Source organism: Lissotriton vulgaris, unplaced genomic scaffold, assembly GCF_964263255.1.
Source record: "Lissotriton vulgaris unplaced genomic scaffold, aLisVul1.2 SCAFFOLD_324, whole genome shotgun sequence".
NCBI lineage: Eukaryota > Metazoa > Chordata > Amphibia > Caudata > Salamandridae > Lissotriton > Lissotriton vulgaris.
The window spans coordinates 598,270-616,576 of record NW_028246214.1 but is presented as its reverse complement, the minus strand read 5'-3'; the positions used below and the strand labels follow the sequence as shown (position 1 = coordinate 616,576).

Here is an 18,307-nt window from a genome sequence, read left to right as displayed (position 1 = left end):
CGCGGTCAACTGCTCTGGCTGTAAGGCTACATCTTCTCCCCTCATTGTTAAACTCCAGGTGATTGCTTCCTCCTTCATGTAAGATTCTAGAAAGATATAAGGCCACAGTCAGATTCAAAATAATTAGGACAGTCTTGAACTTCTGAGCGTGGCCCTCTCACACGTGGACTCACCACAAAACCTCTCTGTCCCACTCTGATTTAGTAGGCACCCCACTACCAGGCTCATCTATAGCTCCCTCTTGCTGCTCCCCCTTTCTCATCCTTGAGATTGGCTTGCTCCCCCAACTCGTATTCCTCCGGTCCTCTGTCGACCCCTCCCTGTTTCTTTAAAATTGTTTTTGTTTATTTGTTTTATTTTTCAGGAGGTCACCGAGCTGCAATTTGCTACCAGGCCACTTCTTTCCCTAAATTAACTTTCCCTCACCTTTATTTTTAGAATTTACCTCAACCTTAGAATCTGCTATCATGCAACTGTAAAAGCAAATAAAGTGGATGCTGTTTCACGACATATGTGCGCACATACATACATCATCAGGGTTCAAAAGCAAGACCTGTTGGTTTTGCCATTGCGTTTTGAATAAGTCTTCAGATAATAATTGTTTGATTCCCTCAAACGGTAGCTACTGTTAGAATAATCAATTCAATCCATGTCTGATGTTCACTACTTCCAGCCCTTGAGGTGGTGGTGTTCCATTTTGCACAAAGTTACTAATTGACTGCAGGTCTTACACACAGGGAAACTGGAATTATGTAATTGTGCGACAGCAACGTTGTTCGCATAGTTCTAGATTTGCGGCATTTACCATATAGGCCCACAACCTAGATATTTTCCTGAAAAAACGATATAATAGCTCATTAGAGTTACTACATATGTGTGTTCGACTGCGTATAAATTGACAACGCAGCCCTTTCAATTTCCCACTTTCTCCCGTCCTGTAATGCTTGTTTTGAGTTAAGCATGTGACCCAGGAAGTAGTTTGGGCACAGACCACTAGGCTGTTATTATGTTTTTACTCTGGCGCAAGATTCCACCTCCTTGGCATAAGTGGTTCTGGTACAATGCAGGCCTTCTTCGTTTGCTGTCAAGACTTCCCTTAAGACTCTCTAACAGCTTCACCAGCAGGTCCCAGCCTTCACATCTAGTACGACCTGCATGCTGATAAACCACTACATCCTGCCCTGGCAGGGTTTTTAACTCTCCACACCTTCTAAAATCAGACAGAACATTTGCTGCACTATTTTCGCCATCATGGAAACCACCCACATCGATCACAATTATGCGATCAAAGGACACATATATTCAGTTAAGACTGTTCAATCCTCTTCTCTAATGGCCCGATGTCAAATGTTTTTCCCATTCTTTGTCGATGGAAACACGTGTTAGTATCTAGGGGCCAAAATTCCTTGTTACTGACAAATAGCAAGGCATGATTGCGTTCCAGAAGTCTAGGTCTTTGTTAGTACTCCCAGGCATCAAGCCACAAGTGAAAATGGCAATCGGAGGGGGACACAAGTATTTAAATTCCCTTTCACGAAGAAGAATTAGCAGGGAATTAAGTGCAGACATCATTTTCTCCAAAATTGTAAAAGAGAGCAATGAGTGAATCCAACATCAGAACTTGACAAACCAGCTCACCATAACAAGGACAAAACTGCACTAAAAGGCTTTTACACTTAATGCAACTAACAGCAAAAGATCACTAACAACTTTAACATAACCTTTCACGTGAAACGCTCATAAAGCAGTATGCTCATATACGGTGAGCTGAGCAAATGAACAGAAATCTGCACCACTCAAAGGCATTAACACTATAAAACTGCAAAATCAATATACAAGTTCGATTTCACGTTAAAAAAACACAGAAACGGTGCCTGGTGTGAAGCTGTTCCCCTCATTACACAGAGCAGCAGTGGCCAGAGCAGCCTCCGTGCACACTTCTTGTCACACGCAGCAGTGAAAGCATCGCACACATAACAGGACATTGGACAAGGCATTAGCAAGGCACACTTCCTAAGTTCCTCGCTTTTACGGAGCCGGTACATGTGCCGATTGCCGTATGTCAGGTGTGTGTTTATGTGCACAGCTATGAGTCTCAAGACACCCCTTCTATCAGGGCAGATCCATACCCACAGTGCCCCCGCCCCCCAGCACTCTGTGAGGTCGAGGATGGTTCATAGGGGACAGTCTGGCTGCCTCCCTGTGGGACGCAACAGATGCCTAGACCAGCTGCACATCTGGCCCGGCCTCCCTCCCCAGCTCCCGTTCGAGACATCACTGAAGCCGGCAGCCCATCCCTCACTCCCGGGGTCAGCAGAGAGTCTTGGGGACACAGAGGGGCCTTTGTTCGGGGTCTGCATGAAGCCTCCCAGGTCCCAGGAATCCAGGAATGTGCTGTGCAACGTTTATCTCCTCATTGTGTGTGTGTGTGTGAGATGGTGTTTCGTGTTTTACTGTATGTAGCAGCATGTTTGTGTTGCGGCGCGGACCAGGTACAGACTCCAGTTCAAACTTGGCGCCATTATTTATCGTCGGGCCTGGCTGCCCTGCAGTGCCGCGGACCTTAAGGAGCACGGAGGGCATCTGCGTGAGAGTGAAGGTAGGCCTGTGCTGCAGCGTGCTTACAATTCCCGCTATCGGATGGGGGGCACGGAGGTCAATCAGTCCTAGGCCCCCTGGCCGGGCAAGATGTATGAATGAGAAGCCACTGCCAGCCCAGCTGACAGCGCACAAGGGTCACCTCAGGCCTAGGCTGTCCCTCCCTTCTGCTTGCGCTAATCCTATGGCGCATGAAAGTGAAAGGGAACCAAGACTGAAGTTCCCTGGTGACTGTGAGATCAGGCACGGTCTGGAGTGGCGCAGGGGCGCTGAAGAGAGTGGATGGATGTGCAGGCAGTGCATGCCATTGCGGTCTGTGTCACGTCACAGCGACAACATTGAGGATCCTCTGCAGCCCTCAATCCCACGCCCATGTTACTTACAGTCAGCAGCTCACTCTTACTTTTTCACAGCAGGATGGATCGGATCTGGATCACACGATTAGAGACATCACGTCACCTACACACCAGCGGCTGAAGTCGGTCTGCTGACTGCTGCCTGCACACGAGATTGGAACGTCACACCCCACCAGCAGCGCGCGCGTCACGAAATGGCCAATCACTGCATGACTTCACATGAAGTCACACAGTGATTGGCCATATGCAGTGCGGCTGCCACCACCCACGCGCGGCATCCAATGATGGATTGCCTGCCCTTCTGCCGGTGGGACCAGCCAATCCTGGTGCCGCATGCAGCACCAGGATTGGCTGGGGGGTCACACTAACTACTCGCCCTGGCGCATTTGAAACCCCGGGGGCTGCTGCGGCCCGTCTAAAGCAGCACCCCCGCTGTCCCTCTATTACTAAGGTAACCAGTGCGCATGCTTGGGTTAGGTGCAATCAAACAATCGCATGCGCAGTGCTGCTGGCCTCCTGCTGTCACTCAAGCTGTGCAGCAGACCAGCCAGCCCCACCCCCTGCCCCTGCGCACTCTCTCCAATTCAATCGGGTGTGTCCCGGATTGAAGCGCTGCGCTGTGGCATTTAAATATATTTCTAGCTGCATTCACAAAAATATTTTAGCGGTGCGTCCAGGCTTAGAGGGGCTACGCCCCTACGCCCCAATGGACGCACCGCTGCTGGTTCATTGTCTTCAAAAGTGATGCCATCTATCTGATGCAAAAATTCTGTCGTGTCTTTCAAATAAGTGCGAGATAGTTGGATCAAGGGTTGTAGGTATTTGTCAATCAATTTGCCAGTGTTCTCATGGATGCTACCTCGAGTTGAAACGATTGGTCTAAATGGTGGGTGTCTTAGATCTTTATGAATTTTCGGTAGCATGTACATGCTAGGGGTTCTTGGATTACTTGGAGTCAAATACTGTTTGGTTTTTTGATTGATGACACCATTCGCATGTGATGTGGTTAGAATGTTAACCAATACTTCCATGTATTGTCGAGTTGGATTTTGTTGCATCAGACTATAGGTGTTGGTATCTGAAAGATGCTCTTGTACTCGTTCTCGATAGTAGGTAGTGTCCATCAGGACTAGGGCACCCCCTTTGTCTGCTGACTGGTATGTAATCTCCTCTCTTTTGGCTAAGTTGTTGAGAACCGAGTATTCCTTGTTAGACATGTTGATCATTTTTTCTTCCTTGTATAGTTGAAGCTCGAGATGTCAATTTTTTACTAGGTTTTCAAAGATATCCAGAGATTTGTGGCTCGCAGGTGCCATGAACGTACTTCTTGTTCGTAAACCTTTCAGTTGGTCAACTTGATTACTATCTGTTGTTGGTGCGATGTTCTCAAAGAAATGTCTTAAGCGCAAGGTGCGCATGAATTTGAATAGACTAACCTCAAGCTATAGTTCGTTGGTGTGGCTGGTTGGAATAAAGGAGGTGCCTCTTTGTAATACTTTCATTTCTTGTTCTGACAGAGTGTAAGATGAAATGTTCACAACTAGGTTGGTTTCTTCTTTGGTTTCTCCACTCTCTTGCTGAGTGTTGTGTTCCTGAGATCCCTTTCCGTCAGACCGTCCGAAATGCATTGGGTAGTGATGTACCTATATGTGTTGTATCAGCTTTAAAGCATGCGAGATGTGGCAGAGGAGACCTGCACGATTTTCTACCCCTTCCCCGGTCACTTACCTGTGTCATACATGTGGTGAATGACTCGTGTGAGGCAAACTGCGTAAATCCCTGTATCCATTCCCGTGGCTCCCACGACCTGATGGAGGACCTCAAAACGAGACCCGAGTGGCCGCCCATCGATTCCAATGCAGCTCAGAGGCTGCCTCTATCCACACGCTAATGCCACATTGGAAGGCTTCCTCGGCTCCTGCAGAGCAGATCCTCCCTCTCCCAACCCCGCATGTGGAAAATTCCAGCAAGCTCTCAATCTGGGCAGACTGGTAAATTCCCCTATCCTAAATTAAGTCTATCGAACATTTGCCCATTTGTCTTAGGGGGTGTGTGCACCTATTCTTGCTTTCTCCCTGGAGGTCTTGGTTGCTCCCTACCCCATGTTTCCCTCCTAGCCTTAAATAGGTAGGTTTGTATGCATGCGTAAGAGTACAATATTTGTGTGCTTGTGAATCCGGTAAGTGGGTTGAGGTTTTGTGGCTCTCATATTTTCTTAAACTATAACATTCCATTATTATTCATGTTTCTGAAGGCTACTTGCTTTATAGATCAGATGGGTGTACACCATTCTTCATTACTGTACCACACCTTTGTTTTATATTATCATATTAGGGGCAACCACAGATGGGTAAGCAATGCAGAGGATTCGAATTATGTTGAAGAAGGGCACTCTAATAAAGTAGATTCCTAGTTAAGTACGGGGTTAGTAAAAATGAAGTGCATTAATCAGTACCTCAAAGCCCTCTCCATCGTGACTGTACGTGGTTGCAAATGTGCCAGAGGAATCCATAGGAAGGTCAGCCTTGAAATACACCAATATACTGTTACATGTAATGAGACGTTTGCAGTGGGTTGAAATGTGGAACCATGATATTAATGCAGATGATTATGTGGATACTAGTGCAGGTCTCATCTGAAAAGCTTTATGATGTGAAGCCTTTCCATACAGTTTGTAGTTCACCAGTAAACTTTGATGGGTCCATCAGGTAACCTCCATGAAAGTGTCGAGAAGAGGCGCCGCCTAGGTTTATGCCTGTAATGCTGGTGTAGCAGTCAATTTCATTTATTTCTGACTTTTCATTTATAACATCAATGTAGCGCATTGTATATGTTCTTTTCCAATACCAAAATAGAATAAAGCTCAGATACATAAAATATCTACTGCACTGTAAATCAATTTTTTAAACTCTACTTAAAAACCTTCCAGCTAAAAAAAATTATACAGCCTTAGTATGTTCCTGAGCTCTCAATTATTCAATGTCTTTGCACGAGTGGCTCGTCTAGGCTTTTTTGTGTGTCTTGGACATTCCAGTATAGATGTTATTGTGGGATGAATATAACTACAAGTTCCAGAATGCAAAGCAAAGACTTGGAGAGGATGCAATACACATTCATTAAACATACTTCATTCTTCAATGTAAATTCTGCACATTGTATTTAAAAAATAATAATTTGGTAAATAATAAAATTTTTGGGTTAGCACCACCATAGGTAGTAGCCAACTTTCACTCATACAGAGCATCTTGGAAATTGTGTTTGGACTGATATTATTGACCACAGAACTTGACTCAGAAATTTCAGATCTCTGAGATAAGCTGGTTCTCTGAAGACTAAGTGATGACTTTAGTGACGCACATCGCTTGTCCAGATTATTTTTGCAATAGCACTACCCTCGAGGTCCAGAACAGTAACAAGTGACCAGGAATAATTAAGCTGAATGTCCTCTAGAGAAGCAAGAATACCAGTGTTAACAGTTCACTTCAACAAGGACTCATCCCCGACTCCCTCAAAATTGGACAAGTTACACCTATACTCAAGAAACCAACAGCTGACCCTACTGACCTAAACAATTGCCGTCCTATTACCAATATTCCCACCCTTGCAAAACTGTTGGAAAAATGCGTACAACTCCAATTGACAAAACACATTGATCAGTTAGACCTCCTCAACCCTCATAATCAGGCTTCCGAGCAGGGCACAGTACTGACACTGCTATGACACACATAATTGATGACGCACTCTAAATCCTAGATCAAAATGATACCTGCCTCCCCATCCTTCTTGACCTCTCCTCAGCATTTGACACTGTCAAACATGTGAACTTACTCGAGCTGTTACACACCAAAATGGGTCTATCTGGGACTGTTCTCAAATGGTTCACCTCCTTTCTGCATAACAGGTCTCAGAAATTCAAGAGCAACAACTTGATGTCCCCTCCAGTGCCTGTAACATTAGGCGTCCCACAAGGATCTTCTCTATCCCCAACATTGTTCAATCTGGTCATGGAACCTCTCACCACCTTGTTACAAGCATCTAATGTACACTTTCACATGTACGCCGACGACACCCAACTATATCTCAAATTACAATCCCCCAAAGACATCAAACTTCTGAACTCAACTCTCAGAAACACCCAATCATGGCTTGCCGATAATCACCTCAAACTCAATGCTCTGAAAACTGAGTTCCTTCTGATCTCACCTCCCGCGAAAATCTCCACCACTCAAACTTGGCTTAAGCACCTAACTGCACTCAATGTCCAACCTACCATCGTGGACTCAGCGAAATCCCTAGGCATTACACTTGACGCCAACCTCAATATGCAGCAGCATATCAGCAAGGCAACTAAGGGAGCAAATTTCCAAATCAATACCCTGAGGAAACTTAAACCCTTCCTACCAGCCAAGGACTTCCAATCTGCAGTACAAGGCCTAGTCATTCCTCGCTTAGACTACGGTAGCGTCGCCCTTTGCGGACTCCCTCTATCTACAACTGCACCCCTGAGAGCCTCTTTGAACGCTGCAGCGAGACTCATCACTGGATCAAAAAAACACTCACATATTTCCCCTGACCTAAAATCCCTGAACTGGCTACCTTTTGAAGCCAGAATACACCTGAGAATTGCCTGCATGACGCACAGAGCTTTACACTACAACTCACCAGGCTACCTCACTCAGAAGCTGACAATATCTGGTGGCACAAGAACCACTAGAAGCACAAAGAATCTTCTTCTGAAACCTCGTAGATTCCGGAAGGTTAAAACATATAAACGCTCCTTTTCAGGAATGGCACCCAGGATCTGGAACTCACTCCCTCCAGAAACCAGACTTATCTCCTCCACTACATTCTTTAAGAAAGAAGTAAAAGCTATCCTCATGACTAAATTCACCTGAACTTGTACTTTGGATCTATTTGAGACTCTGCACCTATCTGCACTATTGTTTGTCTGATTGTCGATTTGTATCATTGGTTTTAGTTGATTATTATGCTCCCCCATGTACCTACCCTATTTTGCTATTAATTTTTTACCTACAATTATTCTTTGCTCAAAAGTCTGTTAATCACCCCCTTGTTTCCTTACCCCCTGTTTTTGTAAAGCGCTCTGATATCTGCAAAGATCTTGTTTGCGCTATATAAAACTTTCAAAATAAATAAGCAGGTATTCGTTGACTGATAATTGTTTGGGATGGAGGCATTCCCCTTCCACTACTACAGTGCAGAATGACATTCAGGACAAAGAGATGACATGTAATGTCTAGGGAGCCTCGAATTTCTTAAATATATAAAATTTCAAAGTTCTGATCCCACATTGGATAACTACGCCCACAACAGCAAAGAACTATTCAACATCGTCAAAGAGTTCACCAACCCCACCGCCGGCACCAACGACATCACTCCCTCCCAAGACCTCTGCAACTCCCTATCCTCATTCTTTCACAACAAAATCGCTGACATACATAACAGCTTTGGTGACCAGTCCACCCCACCCACCTCCGAACTAAAACCCCCCTCCAACAACCTTTGCGCCTGGAACCCAATCACCACTGAAGACACCATCCGCCTGATGAACTCCATCCACTCAGGATCACCAACCGACCCATGTCCCCACCACATTTTCAACAAAGCAGACTCCATTATCGCACCCCATCTCCGAGACGTCATCAACTGCTCCCTCAACTCCGCTACCTTCCCGGAAAGCTGGAAACAGGCCGAACTCAGCGCCCTCCTGAAAAAACCCACAGCAGACCCCACCGAACTTAAAAACTACCGCCCCATTTCGCTCCTCCCATTCCCTGCCAAAGTCATTGAGAAAGCCGTCAACAGTCAGCTCGCCGCCTTCCTCGAATCCAACAAATCCCTCGAACCTTCACAGTCCGGCTTCCGAGCCAAACACAGCACCGAGACCGCCCTCATCGCAGCAACAGACGACATTCGAACCCTACTGGACAACGGAGAAACAGTCGCCCTCATCCTACTTGACCTCTCCGCAGCCTTCGACACAGTCTGTCATAGCACCCTTATACAACGCCTCAGCAACGTCGGAATACAAGGAAAAGTATTGACCTGGATCGTCTCATTCCTCGCCGGAAGAACCCAGAGAGTCCGCCTCCCCCTTTTAGATCAGAGGCCACCGAAGTCATCTGCGGCGTACCACAAGGATCACTACGGATCTGAATTCCAAGGGCGTCCTGTGGGGATTTGTAGTCAAGTGACTGAATTGCACGTGCAAATCCAGAGATGAATAATGAAAGGGGAAAATGCAAATTCTGTCATTTCGTTTCCAGTGCGAGTTATTAAAAGCCTTTTCCCGGTCTGTTTAATTTTTAACACCACAGACTTAAGTGACTTATTTTTAGCCACGTAAATAATGTATGGCACGTTTGTCCTCTAGAGTTTTTATTGCTCTAAATTTAATGAAATCTGTTTTGTGAGCATCTAATGCGTTGTAATGTGGAAAGGGAGCGGGCCTTTTTATTAAATCAAAAGAAAAACACCCGCGCGCTGCTCCGGCCGGGAGCCCAGCGTCCTTGGGAGGCCCCCCGCGACGCACACGCTTCTTGATTGTAGCGGAGGGTATGGGGCATCTGCGGGGCTACCCCGATCGCTGCTGGTGCCTGTGGAGCGGCGATTGCTGAGTGCTCCCGATCCCCGCCGAGGACCCAACATGGCGGCCGCCCGTTGCCAGCTCGGGCTGTGGAGCATCAAGGAGGAGGAGCGGAGACCGGGGGCGAGTCGGACGGGCGGGCGCTGTTCACCCGAGCCGATGTAGGGCTCCTGCCGCGTCCCCCGCCGCCACCTCGTTGCTGGTGTCTGTGGCTGGCTGGCTGCTGTCGATCCCTGCCGGGGACCCAACATGGCGGACGCCCGCTGCCGGCCCGGGCTGAAGGGCATCAGGGAAGAGGAGCGGAGACCGGGGGCGAGTCGGACAGGCGCTGAACACCTGAGCGGTATGTAGAGCTCCCACGGCGTCCCCCGCTGCCACCCGCTGTCACCCACCGAGACTCTGAGGGCATTCCAGGGGCACACCAGTAAAGGGCCGGTGATTGACGGCGGCGCCCCTGCTGATGACGGCGCCGCCTTGAGGCCTTCCCACCGACCTGCTCCGGGGGCCATACACCCCTCTCTCCGCCACAGACGAGCCTGGGCCCGAGGGCAGAGATGTGCCCCCCCCCTTCCCCATTGCTGGCCGCGCTGTTTGGCGCCGGCGGTGCCTGACTTCAAGATGGCGCCCTTGGGGACACACTTTCTATGACCGGCAGACGCAGGCTACGGGAACACGAACGCAGAGGATAGGGCCCTGGTGGACTCTGGAGGACTCTTTCGTTGGACTAGTCCCTCCCTCCATACCCTGCATCCTACCCACCCTTCCTCTATGCTGTGAATGCTGCTGTTTTTTTCTTGGACAGTTCTCGCTGGACTCTAGCCCTTCCTTCCCTCTAGACCTTTGCATCCCACCCACCCCTCCTCTATGCTGGTACTCGTGTAGTGTTTGCAGCGGTCCTTTGTACTCTCTACCACCCCTATATTACCCCTAGAGTGTTTCCAGTCACATCCCTACTGTCAAGATAGAAGATAACGCTAACGACTAGTATACTATTTGATATTTAGATTGTATCCATGTGTATCCCCTCCCTGTGTTAGAATTATAGCTTTTACGACTAATCGCCTGTGGAACTGTTGGAATATAGCCAGGTGTATCCCTTCCCCCGTGTGAGGAGATAACCCTATCCACTAGAGCAAGAAGAAAGGTGTTCCTGAAATGTGTAACGTAACTGATTCTTTCTAAAGTGCCTTGTAAAGGGGCAGCTGAAATTCCAGGAGCCTAGTCCCGACAGCTCGACGACTTCGGAGGGCTGGAAGTGGTCCCCCGCTACACGGCGGAGGAGGGCACTGGACATCGAATGCTGTCTTATGTAAAGCGCTCTGATAACCTAATCGGTTCAAGATCCTGAAAGGTGCAACGTAACTGATTCTATGTAAACTGCTGTGATAACATGTAACGGAACTGGTGCTATGTAAAGCGCTCTGATAACCTAATCGGTTCAAGTTCGCGCTATAGAAAACTCTAAAAATAAATAAATAAATAAATAAATAAATCACTCAGTCCCACCCTCTTCAACGTATACATGAGTCCCCTCGCATCCATCGCGCGCCAACACAACCTCAACATCATCTCCTACGCAGACGACACCCAGTTGATCCTCTCCCTCACCAAAGACCCAAACACCGCCAAAACCAACCTACACGAAGGGATGAAAGAAGTAGCCGAGTGGATGAAGAACAGCCGTTTAAAGCTGAACTCGGACAAAATGGAAGTCCTTATCTTAGGATCTTCCCCCTCCGCCTGGGACGACTCATGGTGGCCACCGGCCCTGGGGAACGCACCCATACCAACGGACCACGCACGTAACCTGGGCTTCATCCTGGACTCCTCCCTCTCGATGACCAGACAAGTCAATGCCGTCTCATCATCATGCTTCAACATCCTACGTATGCTCAAAAAAATCTTCCGTTGGATCCCTACCGAAACAAGAAAGACGGTCACTCATGCACTGGTCACAAGCCGACTGGACTACGGAAACACCCTTTACGCCGGAACCACAGCCAAACTACAGAAAAAACTCCAACGCATCCAAAACGCCTCAGCCAGACTCATCCGAGACATCCCCCGCCAAGACCACATTTCCGGTCACCTGAAAGACCTCCACTGGCTCCCCGTCAACAAGAGAATAACGTTCCGTCTCCTCACCCACGCACACAAAGCCCTCTACGATCTAGGACCCGAATTCCTCAACACGCGCCTGTCCTTTTACACCCCAACCCGCCAACTACGATCGTCCAATCAAGCCCTCGCCGCAATCCCACGCATCCAAAGATCCACCATGGGGGGAAGATTATTCTCCTACTTAGCGGCCAAGACCGGGAATTCTCTCCCCACCCACCTCCGCCTTACACAGAACCACCTCTCCTTCAGAAAACAACGAAAAACTTGGATATTCGATAAGTAAAGTAGCCCCCCCCCCCCTCCCTCAAGCGCCTTGAGACCCTCTGGGTGAGTAGTGCGCTATACAAATTTTAAACTTGAAACTTGAAACTTGGGCAAGTTGATGAGCGATAAGTAAAAACATGGCAGGCTAAAACTATTGTTCCGATCGTTCTGGCCTAATGACGTTGTCTCTTTGCCGGTTCAGTGAACCAATGCCTAGTATGCTCAAATGTATGGCTAATGAATGTCCACATTTCTTTTGGTTCTGGTTGTGGTAAATGGCATAATATGAAACTACTTCAGAATGAGGCGATATCCATAAAAACAGTCCTACCTAATTTAGTCGCACTCAGACTACACTAAATAGGCCACCAGCTAGATCCAGGATATGCTTGTTTCTCCCCCCTCAACCACGTTAAGCGGAAATTGTCAAAAATCTTAGTGTCCATTCTTGAAAGGCTTGGGTGGTTTTTTAGCCAGCTGAGTCGCAAAGTCCTTTGGAGGACTTGAGATAAAAAAGCAAAGCTACAGCAATGTCTTCAATACCAAAGATATATACAGAAGGTGGTCATAAAGATGTGCAGTAGTGCCATGTCAAGACATTGAATCTGGAATTAGAGTGAAGGTGGTAGTAAGTTTACAGTTGTACATCAACGTACAGTATTTATGGATATTTTATACCTTCCATTTGATGTACTCTGCACCTATGTAGTGCAAGTAGGTCTTATTGTGATGTAAAATCCAGCATCATTTTAACATCCATGAAAATGTAGTGTGGAGCTGTTATGGCTTGGGAATACTGTAATCTGACTTGGAGTTGTAAAGTCCACGGTAGTTACCGGTTTTGCTAACTCCAATTTAATGCTCTAAAATTGAAGTCTAAATGGTGAAGAAAATGCTTAATAATGCTGCCACGTCCAAACAAGCATTGGCATAGCCAATAGGTCTCGCTCTTGGGACCGTATAAGTATTTAGTTATGCAGCACCATATCCTTGATGAAACAACACCAACATTTGCCTGGCTAAACACTTATAAGGTCCCAAAGGCAAGACCTATTGGCTATGCCAATGCTTATTTAATATATATATATGACATCCATATGTTTTTTTGCACAGTTTTCATAGGGATGATTGATAGTACGATGTAGTGTGTAAGTGGACCTATTGTGTGTGTATTGCTCAGCACTTTAGGGAGGGATTTTTGCATTTGGTAAACCCTCCCCACTTTCTACATTAGTATATGTAACATATTACGCTCTGCACAACTGCATAAATGCTTTATATTGGATTACTAAATAATATTTCATAAAGATAACTATTAGTATATAAAAATTCATTTGTAACCTTAGCAATATGGGCATGAAATGTGATATTATTTAAGTATCCTTTTTAACAGACTCCACTGTCTTGCAGGGGGGACACTATTGCCATTGCATCCAAAAGACTATGTGGAGGAGGAGGAGGATGAAGCAGATATGTCTTCTGAGATTGATTTGGATGAAGAGAGACTTGAGCCAAGATCTGATGATGATGACACGTAAGGCCGCAACATATGGCTATGAGTATTTGAAGCACAGAAAAGTTATTCTATCAACAAAGATGTTCACCAATGAGGTGCTCCTGCAAGACAGTTATTTTTAAAGTTTAAATATTTTCTTGGAAGTATGAACTTGCAGCACAAATAATCAGGTTACACAAGATATCAAGTGCTACGTTCAGTATATATATCACCTAATCAATACCAACATTTCAAAGCAAAATGTTGTCCAAAATGAAACCCATCCAACCAGAGGGTGCTGACACCTAGCGACTAATGCCAGCTCACTTCAGTTTCTCTCCTCCTTTGCACAGCAACTCGTGAAAAACACTCTTCGGATGCACGAGGAACATGGACACTCAGCCTCCTCACCATTTCACCATTAAATAGATCACAATGGCGTACTGTGGCCCTCAGTTTGACCCATAACATTGCTTGCTGAACACTATCATTCTGAAATATGGCAAAGTGCTACTTCAATTCTAATATTTGCTTGTCCTACTTAACAGCATTATCACATTCAGCCTTCAAAGATGCAAAATATTCATCTTGCTTCTTGATCTGTTTCTGTAGAGTGTACAACACATTTTCTTTGTCCTGTAACCCATCTTGCACTTTGCTCAACTCACCATAGCTTGCATACCATTCTGTAATTTATCTTGAAGCAACTGCCTCTCAAACGTATGCTTTTTCTCTAACTCAACCAACTCAAAAACAGTTCACCAGCTAGATTAATTGACCGTTTATTCTGCTTAGCTTCAGCAGTCGCCAGGATTGGTTTAGCCAAATGTCAATATGCTAAATATAATTGGCTGGCGCAACATTGGGATCATATGTTGTGCCCACTATTATAGGACTTAGGACTCAGTCCCCAACTCCTGAAAAAAAGTTGAGAAAGGGTGTAGCCCAAATGGACTCCTGTTGATTAAAAAAAGAATTAGGGGATCTGCAGTACAACAGTGAGGCTCCCGTGTCATTTCACAGACTTACTGTGGTCCTGCCAGAGCAAGCATCCCTACCATGGTGCTGCAGCTCCATAAAAGCTTCCGTACCATGGTGCAGGATCCACAGTAGCGGTTCTTGTACTGAGGGCTGGCACCAGGGAAGGAAGTCTGCAGTACACTGTGACAGGTATGTAATGTTTACCACACAGTTTTTACTAACATGATTGGTACAACGTAGGTCAGTAGAATGCAGGTAAGTACCACACAAGCCTTTTTTGGCCTGTTTATGATGCAGTACTTTACAATGCAGGCAAGTGTTTTTTTGAAATGACATTTTTAATGTCATAAAAAGAAAGGGTAAGGAATGGTTAAGGGATAGGTACGTGTAAATGGGGGTAAGGTTTTAATTAGGGGTTTGTGATCAGTAGAGGTTAAGGAAGGGTAGACTTTTTAAAGATTCGGGGTGGGTACAGATAGAGAGGGTAAGAGGTGTTAGGGTTCAGGGCAGGTCGAGGTAAATGGGGTAAGGAGTTTTTATGGTCCAGGAGTTTGTAGATGTAAAGGGATTTAAGGGTTAGGGGCAGGTAGAGGTAAAAGGATGTGTCTTTTACATTTGATGGCCAGGTAGAAGTAAAGGGAGGAAGGGTTTTTAGCGGTCAAGGGTGTGTAGAGGTAAAGGTAATACAAGATTTTTAGGGTTCAAGTGCAGGTAGATGTAATGGGTAAGGTTTTTTTAGGGATTCAGGGTTTGGTAGAGATATAGGGAGGTAAGAGACTTTTAGGATTCAGTGGCACGTAGAGGTAAAGGGACATAGGGTTTTTAAGGGAGAATATATATGTGTGTGTATGTATATTTTTATAAAAAGGGGTATGGGTGGGCTCTTTAACAGTCTCTCTCTCGCTATATATATGTTTATGTACACATTTAATCATATATAAAATATCAGTTGTTAGAACACATAATGTGCTTCAAAACACCACGTTGTAAAACAACATAATGTTGACAACAATGTGTTGTAAACATCCATGGTAAAGGCATGCATTATTAATGAAGTGTATTATAACAGCTGATATTCCCATGGCACCATCCTCTGGAGAAGCCCAGTAGCCAACCCCTGCTGTGCATGGGCAAAGGCAATGTGAACCAGTGGCTGGTCACCCACAGAATGTATGGTGAAGTATCTGGCCAGGGGCCGGTCACTGTGGCCAACTCCTGCTGCTCATGGCAAAGGACGTGCACAGCAGGGTTTGGACGCCTGCTGAGGGTTGGCCACCTTGGAGAGTTGGGCAGAGGGCTTCGCTTGACATTAGCCATAAACAGAGGTGAGATCCCAAAAAATATTGAGTTTAGGATATAATAAAAAAAACAAAGAAACTCACTCAAAAACCAAATGTCAAAGTGACATTAGAGTTAGGCTTGGTAATAAGATTGTAACATACATTAAAAAACACTCCAGAAATCCACACAAAAAACCTGCTAAAATGCAGTTACAGTTACAAAGCAAAACCTCAAAAACACTGAAATTTGCCAAATAAACTTCAGTGAACTAATTATAACTTACACCCTGTCACTCACAGCTTAAGACTTCACGTGTTATATCACTCATTACATGTTAAATTACATAATTGGTGACATCACTGATCACATTTTAATTGACGTAACAAATTACATCATCTATGGTACTACCTACAAACTAGAAACAGTTATTATCACACGACTCGAGGGCAGAGATCCACAGACAAGCCCTTCTTCAAATTCCACAAACGTGTACCTCCAGATTTGGACGGAGGTCTTTTTCCTACCTGGCCCCATTCTATTGCGATAAACTTCCCCTAACAATTTGCTTATGCAGAGAGCTGGGTACGTTAAAAAAATTCCTAAAAACCTGGCTGTTTTAGTCAGTTTTTCACTAGTCTTATACTTCAGCAGAAGCGCCAAGATATTTCTTCAGGGATGATTTGTTGCGCTATACCAAGAGAGCATAACATAATCAACTCGAATATCATTTTAAAAAAGAAAATTGGTGGGGAAAGCCCTAAAGTCATGTACCACATAAAATTACTATGTGTACATGTGAGGCAACAGAATGGACGTTAGCAATTTCTGTTTCTTGAGAAGACTTGCTCAGTTTTGTGCCTAGCACCTGTTTTGTTTGTTTGATTTTTGGTCTCACAGAAAACCTTTATTAAGATTCTGCTTAGATGAGCTCAGAAACAGGTGCCCTTTATGCTAAGGCAAAAAATCACAAATAGGTAGTAAATTGTCATTGCTTATTTTGACAAGACCAGCACATTCTACCTTTTCACCACAAAAGAAATGTCACCAAAGGTGACATGAGATGATCGGAATTTGAAAGAATTAATGAATTTCCTGCCAGCTATCACGGGAAAATCTAAATTTTTCATAACAACATTTCCAAAGGACGGCACTGCGGCTGATACTTTTTCAGTAGCAAGAATCTTCCTTTGCAGCGTACTTTACCTTACCATCCTCCAATCCACTTGTTTTTCTGGAAATTGAGATAATCATGGATTTTAATTATTCTCATTAGCTATGATTGGTGCTAGTTGGTTTAATGCTTCGCTCTTACATTAGCATTACTACTACAAAATGTATCTTTATACACAAATTACTGAAATATTATCAAGTTTTTTTTAGAAAATGGAGAATATTATCTTAGCGTTAACCTTCCTCTGTCACTGATAACCTTAACATCCAATTTCTTTGAACATGTATAATTTGGAGTGAGAGAGGGATTGTATGAAAGCTAGCTCTTGTGAAAGGTGCCTTAATTCTGAAAACATTTTTCAAAATAAATTCAATGTTCCTTCTGACCTATATCATCGCATTATCTCCTATGTTAAGCTGATTTTGTAATATTTTGTTAATGTAAGTTAATAGTCTAGTCAATCAAGATAATTATATATTTTATGACGGTGACTTGTTATACTAAAATCCCATTTACAAATTCATGCATTACCATACATAGAACTATCAGTCAATCTATTGTTCTGTACAGTTCTATCAAGTTATGTTATTTTTTTTCTTTATGGTATTGAATTGTAATATAGCTATTGGAATCAACAGCATCCTTAATAATACAGAGTTTGACCCCTTCTTATTTAAACTAAACTTACAAAATCTCAAATATATAACCAAATTGATAACATAATATTTTAAAACAATGATTGCAAAATCCTTTTACAAAGAATTTTTGGTATTTTGGTAAGAGTAGTTCAGTTTTAACTGCTTTGATTATCATTGTTCTTTTCTTCAGAAATTTTGAAGACTCTGATGATGAACTGAGAGAAGCGTTGGTAGAGTCTTTGGAACAAGTTATACTTCCCAAAGAAGAGATATTGAACGACGAAGTAAAAACAGAAGAGATATGCCTAGAAGAGCAGAAGTCTAGAGAAAAGCAGAATTTCCCAAATTCCCCAGAAGAAAAAGTGCAAAAAGAGGACATGTTACAAGAAGAAAAGAATGAGGCCATACCCATCAAAATACCTTTAACAACTGGGGCAAATTTACAAAATAACTCTGCTTCATCTCGCATCTGTGCCGTTGAATAGAAATGGAGGGATTTGATTATATATTACACAGTGGTTTCTCTTTCTTTTTTAAAGGAAGAAACATTTTTGAAAGTTGTACCTAGCCAATGTGTTTGGGGTAAAATATTCACTGTGTAATAATGCTGTGAAGCATTCCTATGTCAGCTGATAGGTGGGTGTTGTGAAATCCACAAACAGAAGATGTGTGGCTTACAAAGATGTGAGTGTTAAAAAAGTACAAACCTACATTTCCCAGTGTTTAAAAAAATCTTTTTATTGTATTTTCTCACAAGCAAACAGTATGTAAAATGATACATGGAGCAACCAAACC

The 18,307-nt window shown here is 44.4% G+C and overlaps 1 protein-coding gene across 1 annotated transcript in view; it reads left to right on the top strand.

Annotated features, from left to right (window-relative positions):
• LOC147666043 (uncharacterized) overlaps positions 1–17,997 on the top strand; it is a 158,953-nt gene extending 140,956 nt beyond the window's left edge. The window contains exons 6-7 of the mRNA XM_086949299.1: positions 13,357–13,565; positions 17,703–17,997. Of these exons, the coding sequence (XP_086805425.1) occupies positions 13,357–13,565; positions 17,703–17,997 (504 nt within the window). The remainder of the gene's footprint in view (positions 1–13,356; positions 13,566–17,702) is intronic.
• Positions 17,998–18,307: the final 310 nt, after the last annotated feature.